This window comes from Ciconia boyciana, chromosome 2, assembly GCF_034638445.1.
Source record: "Ciconia boyciana chromosome 2, ASM3463844v1, whole genome shotgun sequence".
Classification (NCBI taxonomy): domain Eukaryota; kingdom Metazoa; phylum Chordata; class Aves; order Ciconiiformes; family Ciconiidae; genus Ciconia; species Ciconia boyciana.
The window spans coordinates 106,597,360-106,614,777 of NC_132935.1; the positions used below are offsets into that span (position 1 = coordinate 106,597,360).

The 17,418-nt window shown below is 38.0% G+C and overlaps 1 protein-coding gene across 8 annotated transcripts in view; it reads left to right on the forward strand.

The window, feature by feature from the left end:
• The window catches only part of ICE1 (interactor of little elongation complex ELL subunit 1), a 39,902-nt gene that overhangs the window by 11,204 nt on the left and 11,280 nt on the right, over positions 1–17,418 (forward strand). For 7 of the 8 annotated variants that reach the window (XM_072853433.1, XM_072853434.1, XM_072853435.1 and 4 more), the window contains 8 exons: positions 681–718; positions 2,637–2,719; positions 2,988–3,027; positions 3,117–3,173; positions 4,912–5,001; positions 5,087–5,140; positions 11,162–11,514; positions 12,101–16,870. In XM_072853433.1, coding sequence (XP_072709534.1) covers positions 681–718; positions 2,637–2,719; positions 2,988–3,027; positions 3,117–3,173; positions 4,912–5,001; positions 5,087–5,140; positions 11,162–11,514; positions 12,101–16,870 — 5,485 coding nt within the window. The remainder of the gene's footprint in view (positions 1–680; positions 719–2,636; positions 2,720–2,987; positions 3,028–3,116; positions 3,174–4,911; positions 5,002–5,086; positions 5,141–11,161; positions 11,515–12,100; positions 16,871–17,418) is intronic. The other variant, XM_072853431.1, reaches the window with a different exon arrangement.

Below are 17,418 nucleotides of genomic sequence, written 5' to 3' on the forward strand. Positions count from 1 at the left end.
CTATTTATCACAAGAGTTTAAAAACTGTTTCTGGGATATTGGGATTTAACAGAAGGAAATAATAGAAGTGGTTTTGTCGTCCCCCCTCCCCCCCTGAGTTCTGTGTATATTTTACATATAAGGTAGGATTGGAAGTGCTGAAGTCGAAATTGTTCAGGATGCATAATTCTTTTGGTTTTGGTTTGGTTTTAGTAAACCCCTGGATATTCTGAACAAAAAGCTGTGGGACATAAGTGATGCTGAAGGCTGTTCCTGATTATCTCATTGCTTAGGTCTTACTGATTGTAAGCAAAACTTAATTGCTTTTAAGGGGTAAAACTAACCTGTCTGCATCATAGAAATAACATAACATCATAGAAATGCAAAAACCAGAAGCCAGTTTTCTTGTGTTGTGTTTGTAACTCCAAGTTGTAGCTGAAGGTATATTTATGTACCTGGATTAGTGGACTGACTCTTAAGAGCAAACTCTACCTTTGTAACAGATACAGCTGTTTGTGTGAGAATGTCAGCAACATGCCACTGATGCAAGTTTTCAACTTCAGGGACACACGGGTCTCACAGGTCCTGGGTCTAGGAAATTTGTTTTCTCTGAAATGGCTAGATTTTTTTTTTTTTACCCTGGCTTTTCATGCAACATAATTCTATACAAAAATTATCTATTAATGCTTTCTTTTTAACAGGAGAAAGAAACTGGAAACAAAAGTGAAGAAACTTGAAGGTAACTTTCTACATTGTGTTACTGTGCTGTTGTCTTACTCCATCTCTTGATTCCTTTTCTATCCAAAGAAGTAATTGCAAGTTTCTAACTCTGAGGCCCCAAGGAGCAAGGCAGGGCAGCACTGTGTGGTGCTTAGTCTCTGAATTACATCAGCCCTCCTGCAGAATGCTTCCTGTTGAGTATCTTAGGCACATGGCGTAAATTAATTTGGAAGGAAACCTCTGGTCATGAAAACCTCAAAGGATGGAGTCTGCCCAGCCTGTCAAGGCAACCTGATTCACTGCATGACTGTCTTCATGGTGAAAAAGCTTTTCCTTATAGCCAGTTGGAAACTCTCTTGTTTCAACTTATGCCTGATGTCTCTCGTCCTCCCACCATGCACCACTAAACAGTCTCGTTCCATCTTGATACCTCCTTGTAGGTACAGGAAAGCTGCTCTTGTATCCCTTCTATGGTTTTTTTGTTGGTTTTTTTTTCCCTCTCAAGTTAATTAAGTCTAGTTCAATGAGCCTGTTTTCACAGGGTATGTGCTCCAGTGTTCTAATAATCTTGGCAGGATTCTTCTAGTCATGTTTATAATCATATTTAAATATGTAGTGATCCTGACACAAGTTTTCTGATTTTTAAATATTCTGGCAATTGGTTTTTGGTTTGTTTCTTTGTTTGGTTTGTTTTGTTTTTAAGTAGAGATAGAGCACTTGCTTCGTGGCACTGTTTTTCTTGTTTTGCTAGTAGAGGGTGGATATGCATAAAGCATTCTGATACTTAACTTGCTGTACTGTTAGTTGGCAAGGCAAATATTTTCATTCATGGCACACTTACAGCTGTGCTTACCACAGTTTAAAGTACAATGAACTGAGTGACTTGTATCTTAGTGTTAGAACCCCCCCAAATCCTACTGTAAAGTACAGGTACAGGTTTTTTATTTTGATGAGCACTTTGGACTTCCATTACGTGGTAGCAAGGTTTTTATACCCTCTTGCCCCTAAAAACTCCAATTCTGGCAGAGCTAGAAGAAAATACTGTGGGATAGTTTGCATTAGGTCCAATTTGAGTGACTAGCTTATCTGTTTGGTTCTTTTCTGTGTTCATTAAATATCCCAGACCCCATATTTTAGTCTGGTATCTTTTGTCAATCTGAAATTTCCCCACGATTGTTTTTTGTCAGCCTACCACCTGAGCTGCCTTTTTAATGCTCTTTCTTTTGATATGCTGTCTTCTGTGGCCTGATGTGATCAGCGGGCAGGTTCCATCTGTCTTTTCTCTGCTGTCCGTATATAAGTCACCAAGCTGATCTCTCAGGAGCGCTTTCAAGTCTCTCTCTCACTTGAGAATTTCCCTAGGAACCTCACATTCAATCCTCACTTACCTGCCCTGTACTTTTTATTCCCACCCATCTGCACTCTTCCCAGGTGTCTGTTATCTCTTAATGTTAGACATTAAGAGATAAGGTACTTTTCTCTGTTTATTAGTCTTGAGTGCTATCCACATCTTTCTAATGCAGTTGCCTATGGTGTTTTAATCTTTGAACCAGAGCCCTCTTTTAAAAAGAGAATAAAACAGGAAAAAAACATTGCACCTCATTCTTAATTTTATTCCCTTTTTTCACTTGGTGTATATTGTTCGACAGTACAGTATCATTACAATATGACCCACTCTTCATTCTTGCATGTAAGTGAGAAAAGTAATAAATGTATTTCAGTAGTTCAGAACAGTGATTATGCAGTGGAAGATGACATACTTGTATGCATGAGTTGTTGTCTTAATGAACCAAAATATAACTTCAATAGATTTGTATTTCACACTATGTATTTTATTTTCTGGAAGTTGGATTTGCAAACTGGTGACCAATACTACTTAAATTAGTTGTCTCTTATATTGTAGTTTGTAACTTGAATTTTGGTTCTCTTTCTTCAAGAGGCTGCAACAAAGCATACACAGGACTTCAGACAACTGAAAACTGAAAAGAAAAGGCTTGAAAAGGAACTAAAGAAGGCACAAGTAAGACTTTCCTGGTCTTTTGGATGAAGCTCCTCTTAGTATTTCTGGGGGGGGAAAGGAAGCTACTAGTAATAGAGATACTGAAATAGTTAAATTACATTTGTTGAGGATATTGAGTAACTAAACATAGCAATTCACCTTAAGAGATAGAAATTTTCCAACTGAAGCATGACCTTTGAAATATTGATTTAGATTTCATGCTAATAAAGAGTAGATGCTCGACAAACTATGTATGGCATGAAAAATTAATACTATTTAATTTTAACAGGGAAAACTTGATGGTGTACTTAAAGAGAAGTGCAGAAAAGGTAAGTGTTCACCTTTGATTGCCTTCAGATTTATGTGTGCTATTGTTCCATTTGAACATTTCCTTTTCCCCCTCTCCTCTTTTTAATAGTTAAGCATGTGGAGACCCAGAGTTCAAGTGGAGATCTTACAAAAGATATAGACAAAGGTAAGTTTTTTTGCAAGACCGTTCTCTGTGTGGAACCAGCCATTATGAATTTATTGCAACTCTTCTGGAGTTGCTTTTTTGGAAATAGAGGATACTGGCAGAAATGCTGTAAGGGCAGATGTGTTCGATACAAATATGTTACACTGATGAAGGACTAATGTAATAGATGACTATTTTCAGTTTTGCAGTAGGGAAAATACTTGATTCATTAAAATGACTAGTCTACACCATGCGTGTGTGAAGTCAATTGATGTGCAATTATAAAACAGAATGCAAACACTGAGAAAAATACAAACAATCCCATTGTCTTTGAAGCTCATTGAAATTATAGGGGAAGCATGCAACGCGAAAGACACAAGATGGGAGTGTAATCTGCTACAATTTCTATGTGAGGCTCTGTAAATAAAGTAGAAATCCAGGATGTGTAGTTGTTTCTTATCCTATTGACTTTTTTCCCCTAATGATCTAAAATATCTGCTACAAATTATCTGAATCTAACTGTGTAATGGAGCAAATTCCTAAACTTCCTCTAAAGTACTGACGCCAAACTTTAAGCAAATTTATTTTTTGCATTTTTGTAGTCTTTTAAAATACTGGTATTGCTTTTGAGTTGTTTAGAAATTCTGAAGGCAATTTTCAAGCAAAGGAACAACTTCCCTGTTCTATTTCTTGCTTTGCAATATTTGTATATAAAGTTGTTGCCAAAATTAAACTTTTCTGAAAAAGGTAGACCTTGTCAGTTCTTGTGTGTATTGGCATATTTTTACTGCCTTTTGGATTGTACTAAATTGGTACCCAATTTCATCCTTTAATTTTTAATTAATGGCAAAATGGGAAAATTAAGATCTGAGCTCTAATTTGAGCTTCAAATAGCAGCAAGACTTTATTACTGATGATAAATTCTTATTGTTAATAGCTGTCATGCAAAATTTGGCAGGTTTCCCCTTATGTGCTGAGGTTTTTTTAATATGTCTCTTCATAAAATAGTAGCAGTTTGCTGTGGTCTTTGACTTACAGAATTGGCACAAAACCAATAGTCTCAGTTCCTCATTGTTGGATCTGATGATAGTTTTGGCATAAGTAGGTGAGGTGCTTGTGTATTTTGTTGAGTTTTTGGTCTGTTTCTCCCTCTCCACCTGCCCTTCTGGTTCTGGAACTAGGTTGTTTGGCATCAACAATGGTGCTGTTAGGGCTCCAGACAAGGTCTACTAATGTTGTGGCCTGATAATTAGTTCAGATACATATAACATGCTGTTACTCCATGGTAAGGCTAAGATGAGTTACTACTGAGTGGGCATAAAGAAAGAATGTGATATAAATACTTTCTTCCTAGACGATTTCCTCCCCCATTTATGTTCATGTCACCGAGCTGTTTTAGAAAGCTGTTTAAGTTCACTAATGCTACATTCAAATCTGCTTTTACATTTTACCTTGGGGGCTGCTACAACTTTTTGCCACCCTCACTATAGAAAGGAAAAGCTAAAGCGTTCTGCAACTGTTCCTTCAGTCTGCTGTGTGGCTATGGCCAATACAGGATCCATTCCCTCAGTGGCATCTAGCATTTCTCTTTTCCTGAAGCTAAAACGCCCCTGTGACCCTTGTCCTAATTTTTGTTGTGGGTATTTTGTATTTTGTTGTAGGCATGTTTGTGTTCTGAGTAAAAATAAAGAAACATAAATTCTTAGCTCTTTGAGCAATTGAGGTTTTCCTCAATTTATAAAAATATTTATTTTAACAGAAAAAATAAAGCTCTTGTTAGAAGAACTGTGGATGTGCATTGACAGTGCAACAGGAAAAAGAGAGAATCAGGAAAATGATCCTGTCTTGGGTGAGATGACATGCAAAGTCTTGAAATTTTCTTGAAGCTGTCTCTCTTCTTCTGACCAAAACCAAATATTGGTACATTTTTTCAGCTTCTGTTCAGGATAAGGCATGGCCTGAAAAAAGACGACTGACTGTTACGGAAGGTGGGTGCCAGTAAATGTGAATTTATTAAAATGCAAGTGCATTAATTTAGTCTTACTGGGATATCATCAGGTTGGGTAGTGTTTGCATAACACTTTTTTTGACAGACTTAAATACTTTCCTTGGTGATTGCCTGGTCAAGTACATGTGTGATTAAAATATTTGAAAATTGCAAATATTAATTTGAACAGCCAAGTAAACTGGAATGCTCTTCTAAATAAAAGCTGTTGTAATCTGCTGTTGCAATTGAGAAATCTAATTCTTTTACTGTCAGCTGCTTTGACTATTTCAAAGTAATCACTCACCTCTCATGTTTATACCTTAATTATTGTATCATTATAAACTCTGCAGTATATAATGTGAATAATAGGATGCAAACGCTCTTTTTAGTCTGAAACAAACACATGGTAACATAGTTGGATTCTAAGATTTAAGAAACTATTACCACCGTTTTCTTCATTCATACCTGCCTGAATAATAATAGATAACGGTGCATTAATTTTTATATTCGTGATACAGAGAAACAGAATGTATAATTTGGTAATAGCTTTAATTTTGTGACGTGATATTCAGTATAATAATAAAAAATAATATGAGTAGTTATCCACATGTGCATTCACAGCAAACTTGAACTGCTTTAACTTCACGTAACAGATGTCATTTTCCTTCTGCCCTCGAGAGTAATAGGTGCCTTGAAACTGCTTTAGTATTTCTGTAGTTGTCTCTCCAGAGTGTCCAGATTAATAAATCTTTCCTTTTTCTTTTATTTTCTTTACTACTTTGGTTTTCTGTAACTCAGGCTGTAGAGATACTGTCTGGGATAAGTACCATGCCTTATTAAGAGCTTTGAAGGTGAACTGTTATCCTCTGTCCCCACCCTGTTAAGTCTGAAAATTTGCTACCAGTGTAGATCCCAATGAATCTAGTTTCAGATTGTGTTCCAGTGGAATCCATTTAAAAGGTGCCAAAATATAAGGACTCATAAGCCAGTTTATCAACCTCACTCCCACCAGTTTAGTGCAGCCCATGTGTGGCTTTAGCTCCAAGAATGAGCTAGACAGTTGTCCCCTGAGATTCTGAATTTGATTCTTGGTCAAGGGTCAATCAAATGACAAGAACAAGCACGAGAAACTGAAGAGTTTGAAATATGGGTGATTTCAAGGGTATTGGGTTCTAGTGTCATCCCCTTCCCATCCACCACAAGGGGAACTTTAGATTCCATGAGTCCTGTCCCATCTTTCCTATTCACATCTTCTCAAGGAAATTGCAGTACTTTCACAAAAGGAAGCAATTGTCCCTAACAGTTCCTTCTAGTCAGTCCCTTTTTTGCTTTTGTTGGAGTGGCTAGATATGATAGAAATACATCTTACTTTCTGTTGCTTTGGGTTTGTTTTTTTTCTGTCTTTAAGCCTAGGACAGCCATGTTGTTGTTCTGCCGCTCATGAAAGTGGCCATTACCTTGGATTCATAATAGCAAAATGCTTATGTTTACAGATGCAATCTTCTAGAAAAGAAAAAAAGGATCTTAATGAGTTTGCCCTTATTTGTTGTCCCATATTATAATGGTTTCATCTTAAAGAGCAAATCAGCTTGATGGTAGTATTGCTGAAGCATCTTTTCCAGAGAATGTCAGTTCATCTGTCTGCCTGGATCTAGCCTTGCAGAAAGATACCTCTTTGGCTGATTTCTTAGTACACTCAAGTGTGCTATAAAATATCCAAAGCTTTGCATTACAATCAGTGCCCTCTCTGTTCCACCAAGGTTGATACCACTTACAATGGCTTTCTTGAAGAACGCGTTCATGTATGAAAACTGAAAGACTCATCAGGCTTTCCATTCATGCTTTTTCCAAGAAATGTGCCATTGTGAAAGCCTCATAGAACAATGAGGTTTTGCCAAACTTGATTTAGAAGTATTTTTGTTTGATCTTGGTAGTATTGTTACAAATCTGCCAGTAAAAGTTGACTGTACCTGCAGCTGACCATCAGACCAATAACCTTAGACCACAATCTAAGGTTAATAAGACATTGCTGGATTTTTAGACTTCAGAAAACTGTTTCCCATGTAATTTGAGCATAAAGTCACCTACATCGTGAATGGGTGTGTGAAGAAGCATTTGAAGAATCTTGCAGCCCACTGCTGAAGATTTTGGTAATTTGGTTTCTCCAACATGCACTGCTCGTATGCAGGCTTATGGTGAGAGGAGATGAGGGAAGATGGGAAGACCATGTCTGGGAGGAGCTGAGCCTCTTCAAGTACTATGTATAATGGGGTTCTGAGCTAAATCTGGCCTACTACAGAGCTATACCCATCTTACCTGATCTTCCTTTTTGTTTGGGGAAAAGCCGCATATAAGCGTTAAGAGCAGGGATGGGAAGGAGCACACTTGGAGGTACCTTGGTGTCTGCTTTAATACCAGATAAAAGGAGATACAAGACAGTGGCATTACATGTAAAATACAAAGGTAAAGACCGAATCCCTAAGGACCTGTGTATGTTTTATGGTCCTGAGATTAAAGTCCATAGGATGTGAGTGACTTAAGAAGCAGAACTCTTTTCTGTCTTTAAGACCATGTGAAAATCTCTCAAGATAACATCTTTTTAGATAGTGTGGCATTGCGCATTTAGTTTCAGGTAGGCAATGTTCACCTTAATTATTTGTTTCATATGATGGGGTGTGTGGATTTGCTGTCTTGAAAAACAGAATACTGTCTGTAGCTCTAAAGAATAGCTGGTGTATAAAACATCCTGAAATTCACATAATTGGAAACAGGCTGAAAAATCGAGGGTTGTTGGCAGGGCATTAGAAACTTTCTGTGGAGGGATTTTTCCTCAGAGAAATATTGCTGTTTGTCCTTGAGAAGTGTGCAGTTGCTGCTGCCAGCCATTTGCAGTCACTGCGTTGATAGTGATGAGTTTTTGCTGTAAACCAGAAGAGATTCTATGGCTAGATGAATTATTTTGATAAAATACGCAGCATCTTAATCTGGTCCTTCTTTTTGAGAGAAAAAAACAAGACTTGTTTCAGAAAGTTTCTTTGTTGTTTAGGGTGGGGAGAGAAAAGGACATTATTTTGCAATGGTGAATTGCCCTGCAATGTGGACAATCAGGAGCAAAGATTTGAGTTGTAAAATTAAATTTGTTTAGTACCGACGCAGCCAATGGTAGCATTGGATTGCTTATTTCATCTCTGCTCTCCTGTCTCCATTCTTCATCAAGGAAGTATTTCACAGTAGTGTGTGGTAGAATTTGATGGTGTTTTCAGATCAGGGTGATCTTAACCTTCTCTCAGAAGTGGGAGAAGGCAGCGATGTAAGGGTTTGAAGCTATGTGGACTAGATTCCAGCTTGTAGATTTGAGGACAAAACTTAATCATTTCAGTAAATGACATAATGAAAAAGAGTGTGATTCCCTGGATAAAGTAAAATTTGTCTGTGAAATATGATCTTTGAGAGGATCCTTCCAATAAGAAGAGCTTGATATCAGTAGGCCTTTTCCTGGACCTTAAGCCAAGGTGCCAAAGAGTTGACTGTTTCCTATAGAGAAGTCTATTATATCCTGAACCTTTGAAAATTGCTCTGACAACTCTTCCTACAGATAAAGGGGTAACCATGAGAAAAGCATCTCATTCCTAAAGAAATTCAAACAAAGTTATCAGGGACTGGGTTGGAAAGGGATGAGGAGAGAAGGATGGAGAATCTATTAGTTATTCAGAAATTGTATCTTTGATCCAGTTCTCAGAGGGAACTTTTCAGTGGGTGATGTGTATTAATATTCTTGGGCTCCATATAGATGCATGACTGATCTTGAGACTACAGATAGGATGTAAAGTTCCTGATAACTTAGTACTGTTGTGTAGTTCACTGTGCAAAGTAAACTTCCCAGCTGTCTAATTGAAGTTCCTTTAGGGGCAAAATACAGAACTGTGTGTTTCTGCCCGCCTCAGTGTGGAGAAAGTCCTGAGCTTAGAACTGGTTGGCACAAAGGAGGATGAAAGAAATCTAAGATATAATCTAAGATTATCTCTTAGAGAGAACCACGTTCTGAATTTTGTTTCTTTTCTTTGTTCCTGCTTGTGAAGGATCTCCTTTTCCCTTGGATGGTCTAATGGGACTCGAATTGTAAAAGGAATCTAGTTTTTTCACGACAACGTGTAGGACATCTTGGAAGCTGTATGTGAATGTAGCTTGTGAATAGCTTTATAAAACAGCATGTGATCTTAAAACTTGTAAGATGCTGCTTTGACCAAAGGAGATGTCAGAGCTTACTTATCTTTGGAGAAAATGAGGTGGTAAGGCCCTTTAGGCTGAACAGTTTCTCCCTCCTCCTGCTGTCCATTGCAGCAATTGACATTTTGACATGGAGCTGCTACATGAATTGACTGAGATGGATCTTGGAAATAGGGTTTTTGATCAGTTTTCCTACTGTTTCCTTTAGTGGAGCCAACATATCAGAATGTGCTTAAAGGTTATTGGGAGACAGATCTCTGGGAGGTTATTTTCACCTATGGCATTAAATTACTATTTTCGAATCTGATACTACCATTGATACTGCTTCAGGAGTATCTCTGCAAGTTCTAGTAGTGGATAAACACCAACAGAAATAATGAAGCACACTATTCTTTTTTATTTTCCCAACAGAATGCAAGTTGTGCCAATTAAATCAATACATCCTCTGTTCAAAACTATTTTGTGCGTGTGCTGTTCTTTACACTGTGGGATGGTACTTGGATGTACACAGAATAGGCTTGATCTCTTGCTTGAATACTGCTGATTCTGTGTCCAATAGTGTTTGTGAGCACTATAAACAAGATCACACATACAAATGTTGTGTAAGAATTGCAAATACTACAGAGTAGGTTCTAGTTCCATGTGGCACACTGGGGTTTTGGGATTATTGATTTCTACTGTTTTATTGGAGGTCATATTTACTTTTTATAAAATGAGAGAATTTAAATTTCAGAAACATGGGCCATCTTTTCACTGTTAAAAGTATCTAGCACAATTATAATCAATATTTAAATTCTTTGTCTCTACTGTTTAGACTTTCCTGGGCCAATGTGTTTTGTCTGCATGCATAAGAAATGGGTTACTGTGTAATAATAAAAAGTGCGATTTGAAAAGGAACAAAACAAAAGTGCAATGCAAAGAATCACACAGAGCATTTGGACATGCTTTCTTGCTGGTAGAATAACTGTGTAAAACTGGTATAGTTGACATTATCTTGAAAGGGTTGTCAGCTGCTCAGTATCTTTCATTCTCTTAGTGGTTCAAACTCCTTTGTGCCGTAAGTATGTTGAGGGGGGTACCTCACTTCTAAGAAAGTTTTTTTTAAGGGTTCAGCTTTAACTAAGTCACATCATTAAAGACAAAATCTTGTACAATTAGACTCAATATTGAAATTTAAAGAACAAACACTTTAAAAGCATATGCGTATTAAATCATAAAACGAGGAATATAGCAAAGAACTCCCTTACCATGTTTATGGCAGGGTATAATTGTAACTGGCCTGCAAGTGCAGCTGCTGGCTCAAAGCTGCAGGTTGCTTTAAGCTGAGAATTACAGCCTGAGTGGGGAATGTCACTGCATGCTTGTCCTGCTTTTCCTGAACATCAGTTACACCAGACCATCAATGAAATAAATCATTGAGCTGTATGGACACTCAGTCCTACCCAGTATGGCTCTTCCTGATAAGAAAAATTGGGAAGAGTAGTCGTAATGATCCAAGTCAGAAAGTGGTTTGGGGGGGAGCTCTTTGCACATACATATACCTTTTTCATGAAAAAAGAATTGTTTGTGAATAACAACATCTGATCTCTGTAAGGAAAATATTTCTGAAAGTGACATCAAGTGCTTCTTATTACTAGTCTATGGGAACATCACTTGAAAAGTTGGTAATGCATTCTTATTACTGTGGAGATATTTCTATTCTATTTCTATAATTCTATCTATTAATGTGATGTATTATCTCCATGAAGAAAAATGGGAGGGGAAAAGAATTCTTAACAATATTTTTGTGTCTTAGAAACTGTACAGATCCACCAAAAGATCAGGAAGTGTGATGGCAAAACGCTGCCTTGGTATTCTTCACTAGAAAGTGCTGGAAAGCAAAATTCTGTAACAGCCGTGCAACTTCAAGTGAGTACTGAGCCTTTTGGAGGTGACTGTGTTGAGAACAGGACTACTGAAGAATGTCTGCACAGTGGTGAGGATAAAACTGTAGATGTGATAATACAGACAGATGGGGCACACAGCAGTTCAGACTTCTCTGATCAGGAGCAAAAGGGCCCAAGTGGAAATGTGATGGATATATTGAATTGGGCCAGGCCTCTCCCTGCTCTACTTTCTCCAGTACAGCTTTCACCACTAACTACACAGGTGAGTTTCAGGATGTGTCTGACTTGGCACTAACTTGGTTGTATAATTACTGCAAAAATAATGATTTGATATTCCTGGGCTTTTTTATTTTTTTGAGTGTCAGTTACTCATGCACTGAAAAGGGTTTCTGTGTGAGTGTTTAGATCTGTATGGATACTTTTTTATCTTCTAGCATACTGCCTGTGGAAGGGGGCAAAACATAATTTTCAGAAGTATATTTAAAACGAAGTCAGCTGTCATAATTTCTTTTCCTGGTGTTGCAGACTTGCAATCCCAAATCCTATTGGGTATAAGCATGGCTTTCATAGCAAAATTCCACAGATTGAAAGTCAAGGGGAACCTACTCAAATGTTGTTTTCCAGTAATCTTAGAATGCAAGTAGGTAGGTAAAGAAGTCTCTGACTTTCCACAGAGGTACTTTCCACTTGCTGTGGAGACCAGTGATGGAGAAGGATGTAATTCTGTTGATCAGCCTTAATCTCTCAAAACCACTGCATGTCAGGGCCACCAGTGTATTTGTTTAGAGAAATAGATCTTAAAACTGATACCAGGCTTTGGAATATTAACTTTGTATTTTTCATTAAAGGATATATTGTTTGGAGAAATCACAGGTTCCAGCGACGAAGAAGTTGATTGCAGTGCTTCTGCAGTGGAGGATATTTTACAAGAAGACCAAGTTCAGCCTCAGAGTTGTAATGTATTCAGCCTCAGTGAGGAGTGTAACAGACAGAGCAAATCATGTGAGCATGGTCTTGATGCAGAAATTTCACGTAACCTGAGTTGGAATGAAAAGAATGAATGCATCAGTCCAAAGATGTCAAGCAAGGAGGAGAGAGATGCTGAAACAAAGCAATCTGAAGCTGCTACTTTAATTACAAACATGGAAACTAACAAAGATTGTTTGGAGGAGAATTCTGAGAATATGGAAACTGAGAAGAGAGAACTAACTGAAGCAACAGCACATGAATTGAAAGCCTTTGAAGAACAGAAAGGAGACAGTGAGGACGTGCACAGTGAAGAGGGAGGTTCTTCAGCTGATTTTGTGTTACAGAGTTTAAAGCCTCACAATCAGATGGAAAAATGTGAGGTAGAGCAAACAGAGAAGAATGTAATCTTAATCAGAGCTGTTGATTATGAAGGTACACATGAAAAGCATGCTGAATTAATGAAAGCAGAAAGAGATGGATTATCAGGAGAGAGAGAAACTCCCAGGGCAGTATCTGTTCCCCAAAATGTTACTCATTTGCCACCTGAGCAATGCATTGTGCTTCAAAGTGAAGATTCTGAGGAGAAATCCGATGTATTGATACAGAATGAAGTGGTTGAAAATGAATCAAAAAATGTAATCAAAGTAACTAATATGGCAAGTGATATAGGGGAAAACGTGAAACAAGTGATAATTGGAGAGGAAGTAACAGCTGCAATACAGATGAAAGGACTCTGTGCAGAGGCAAATAATGAGAGGGAGCTTTCTGAAAATGTATTGTCTAATTTCAGTAGTTCAAAATCCTTCTGTGAAGTGGAGTGTCCTAAAGACCTAATGATAAAGTGTGACGGGGAGGGAACAATTATGGAGACTGAGGCAGACACCGGAGCTATTGAGATCTCTGCACACTCTCAGTGCTCTGAAATAAAACATGATAGTGAAGAGACACTGGAGGAACAATGTGTGCAAACAGTAAAAGATGAAGCGGACAGAGAATGTGAACCAGAGACTGTTGAAGTCTCTAGGCATTACTTACCTGTATCTGCTATTGAAGGAATCAGAAATTCATTGTCTTTGGATGCCGTAGACAAGAATGTAGGTATGGAGAGGACTTCTTTGTCAGCCTTTCCAAATGATGACGAACAGCTCAGAATTGAAGACATGTATATAACGAGACCTGAGACTATTGAACTAGCTGTGAAATTTAACAGAGAAAGTGTTCTAGAAATAGCTGGATCGTCAGAGCTACTCCATAGTGCAGAAAATGGAAAATTAGTGGATATTAAAGAGGGGGGATATTTAAAAGGCAAACCACGCGAGGAAGAAAATGGTAGTAATTTATCGCAAGGGAAGTCAGACTTGGAAAGTATACTTGCACTGCCAAAGATGGCATGCATTATTGATGCAGAAAGCAGCGTAGCTGAGTGTGAATCCTCTGTGTTGGATTTTACAGAAATAAAAGGTGAAATAAAACAACCTGAAAACCTGTGTAGTACATTAGAACGTGGGTTGTCCAAAACTCAAAACTTTAGAGTGTTTGAACCTCAAGAGACAGAATTCAAAGTTAATCCAGAAGATTTTGGAGAGGAAAGCAGTGAGCTGGTAGAAAGAGTGGATACCATTGAATCTGTCTTGGTAGAAAGTAATCTTACTTCTCAGGCACAGTTTGCAAAACCTCTGAATCAGTTCTTGGTAACTGAAAATGTTAAATGTGATGAAATAAAAGGGAAATTAAATAAACAAAGCAAGGAAATGGTGAGTGAGACTTGTTCCAGTTCATTTAACTGGGAAGAGAATGTTGTGAAGAAAAATAATATTTCAGAGATCATCTGCCAGCCTACTTCAGAAATGGATTTTAATAGTGGCTTGGCTTTTTCTACTCAAGGGGACTTGGAGATGGACTGTATAAATACTGAAGAAACAGATTCTCCTGTGCAAGTGGGAATTGGCTGGGAGTCCACAATGCCTCCTGGTCTAAATTTCAGTCTTCACAAAGTTGTCAGTTTTGTTGAAACTAATCTCACAGAAAAGGCTGCTTTTTCCCATACATGGGAAAACAAAGGAGGTAAAAACTGTGTTACATTTAACTGTTCTTCAGAAAGCTTGGAAGAGGGTGCTGAGATCCTATCTGCTGAAAAAGACAACATGTGCAAACAGCTGGACTGCCCTGAGAGGGAATACATACACAAAAATGAAGTGAAAATTCCAGATGAGAAGGAGCAGCCAGTAGATAACGAACCTCAGGCATCTCTTAAATCACAGATCCTGGATGCAAACTCTTACAATAAGGATACTTTTCTTCTCCAAAAGTTTGATTGTCAAGAATCAGGATGCAGCACTTCTATGTGGGAAGTTAGATCAGATCCTTCTGGAACTGGTTCACTAACAGCTGGGGGAGAAAGCAAAGAATTGAATCGTTTTGAGGCATCTGGGAAAAATGCCATAAAAAGGTCTAAAAATGATTTTGATATGCCAGAGCAGAGCAATGAATCTGAAGAGAAAGAATGTTCTGTACAAAAAGTTAGATATGTGAAATGTTCTGAATGTGTTCCCATGTTCAGAAAGGAACTGAGAGCTTCCAGGAGAATTGCAGTGGGTGCTCTGGAAACTGGTGCAATTGTTGATGCTGATTACCAAGTATGTAAACTTCATTCAACAATGCACCCAGGAAATAGTTTGACAGTTAGTCATCTAAAAGCAGACACTATGGTGGATATGGATACACACTGTGAAACAAACACCTCTCCAGATACTGCAAATGAGTTGTCAAGTGTGGTTGGGGAGGGTTATCCTAAAGACTTAGCCTCTTGGAAAAGGGAGTGTATATTAGTAACCTCTGAAAATACTGAGGGTGTTAATGAATGCATGGTAGATTCTAACAGAGCTGGATGCATCAGTGACAGTGAGGAAGGTCTGTTAAAAACTGGGACATCAAAAGAAAGCCCTGTGATGCCAAATGCTTCAAAGAATAGATTACCACTATGCCAGATGTTAACCACATTCTCAGAAACTTGCAGATTGTCTGTAAAAAACAGTAAATTAAATACAAGAATGTTAGCACTTGGCAATTTCTTAGAAGAAAATGATTCTGAAAATCTTCAGTCAAATGTGGAGCAAAGTCTACTACATGGTGTTGATATGGGGGTCTCAGTGTTCGAAGAATATAATCATAATCAGACTTGCACTGCTTGCAACATAGGAGAAAACAACACTGATGTTACCCTAGATGGTAGCAGTAGAAAAAAAATTTTTGTCAAGTATCTTCCAAATCCAGTCCTATCTGATGTAGAGTGCAACTGTCAGACAGTTAGGCAGCCTTCTGAGCCACAAAAACCAGTATTTGAGAAACTATGTATGTTGGAGTCAGAGTCTTGTGTGCATGTTGCTCTCAAAAAGAGCAATAAATTGAAGTGCAAAGAACAAGAACCATCTGAAATCTCGAGTGTTTCAACCAAGACAGCAGCCCAAGTAATGCATGCCAAGCTATCAAAGAGGCTGTTTCAAGGTAAAAGAAAAACAAAGACTCTCAAAGTTAAACTAACTCGGCCAGTTCTTGCAAATGCTGATACTTCTATGCCAACAAAATGCTCATCTGAGACTATAAATAAAATTAGGCAAGAGATGGGTCCTCCTCTGCCCCCCTTGCTACTGCCTTTGATTGCTACTCCTCCAAAAGCTGCATGTACCGTGTCCCCAGTAATGTCTTCTACTGGTCGATCCTCTTTGCTTTCCCCCCTTGATGACCTGATATCCCCACTACGTGAAACTCCTGTTCCTCCTCTCATGTCTCCATTAACAGATACTCCAACAGTGAAATCTGCTCTTTTATTTTCTCCTCCCTCACCCTCAGAAATGGCAGTAGGTAGAAGGATTCACTCCTCACCTTTGAAATTTTGTACTTCCATTCCAAAGCATGCACTTCCTGTGCCAGGAAGATTTCCTCTGTTTGCAGCTGATAGTGCTGCTCCTAGTGCTCCTCAGGAGAACTCTGTGAAAATATTGGACACTATGTATCCAGAGCTGTCTGCAAGGGCACGGACACTAAATATTCTGAAAGGCAATATTCAGCTTAACCGATGTGCTTTTTCAGACAGCCAAAGTTTGCCAGGACCTGTGGCTCAAATAGGTGGGTTCAAAGCAATTGCATCTACATCAACTGCTTTTGTTAAAACTGGGAGCAATTTGAAATTTGATAGTAGCAAAGATCAAGACAAAGATGTGCAAAATCAGCAATTGTTTTCAAGCTCATCAAATCATCTTGAAAAACGGACACTATTGCCAATATCTATGCCAAGAAGTGCAAAGAGACTGAGGTTGGACAGTGAACCACCAAAGCTGGAGCCCAATGATATTGCTGCTATCGGAAATGCTAAAAATACAATCTCTGAAATGCAGGAGGCTTTCCATGACAAAAGCTGTGAAATCAGTGATTCAGCACACAGTTCCAGTTTAGAAGCATCACTGCCAGTAAAGAAGGTTATTGATCCTCACTGCCAGAAAGTTTCTTTGGCATTGAAGAAAATTGCTGAATCCTGTTTTGACTTGTTACCAGTTATTAAAGGTCATGTGTATGTCGGCAATATCTCAAAGATTCCAATAATGAGAGATGAAGAGAAAGAAGTTGTCTATGAATTTGGTGTAAAAACCAAGGTAAGTAGCATAATTTTTAATTTTGTGTTTTAATAATGACTTCTGTGCAGATGAAAAGAGTGTAAGTATGTAGTTATTTGAATTCTCAATTGTTCAAGCAATCTGCAGTGCCAAAGTGTGGTCTTGAAAGGTTATCGGACATCTAAACTTGTATAACTTAAGAAAATATAGAGCTTTACAAGAAATTACTGTTCAGTAGTGTCCAAGATGCAAAACTGCATTTGTAAATACATTTGCTTTCCTGATGTATGCATAAACCACTTCATTTTTGCAACATTTTTTGTAGCAGACAGCATTAACAATTGTAGGAGTTCCTCTAAAAGTGTGAGGCTCGATTACCGTTTTTTATTTTTTCAATTAAATAAGATGAACTGCATTGTATCTATAATAGTGACATACCCTTTCATTCCATGTTTACTGTTGTTATTCTACATCAGGTTGTTCAAATTAATTTTATTGGAAAAATCTTTCACTAGTTTGTTTCTCAGAACTTGCTTAGCATCAGTGTTGAAAAAATTCCCTTTAATTGCCATCTTTCTCATAGATAA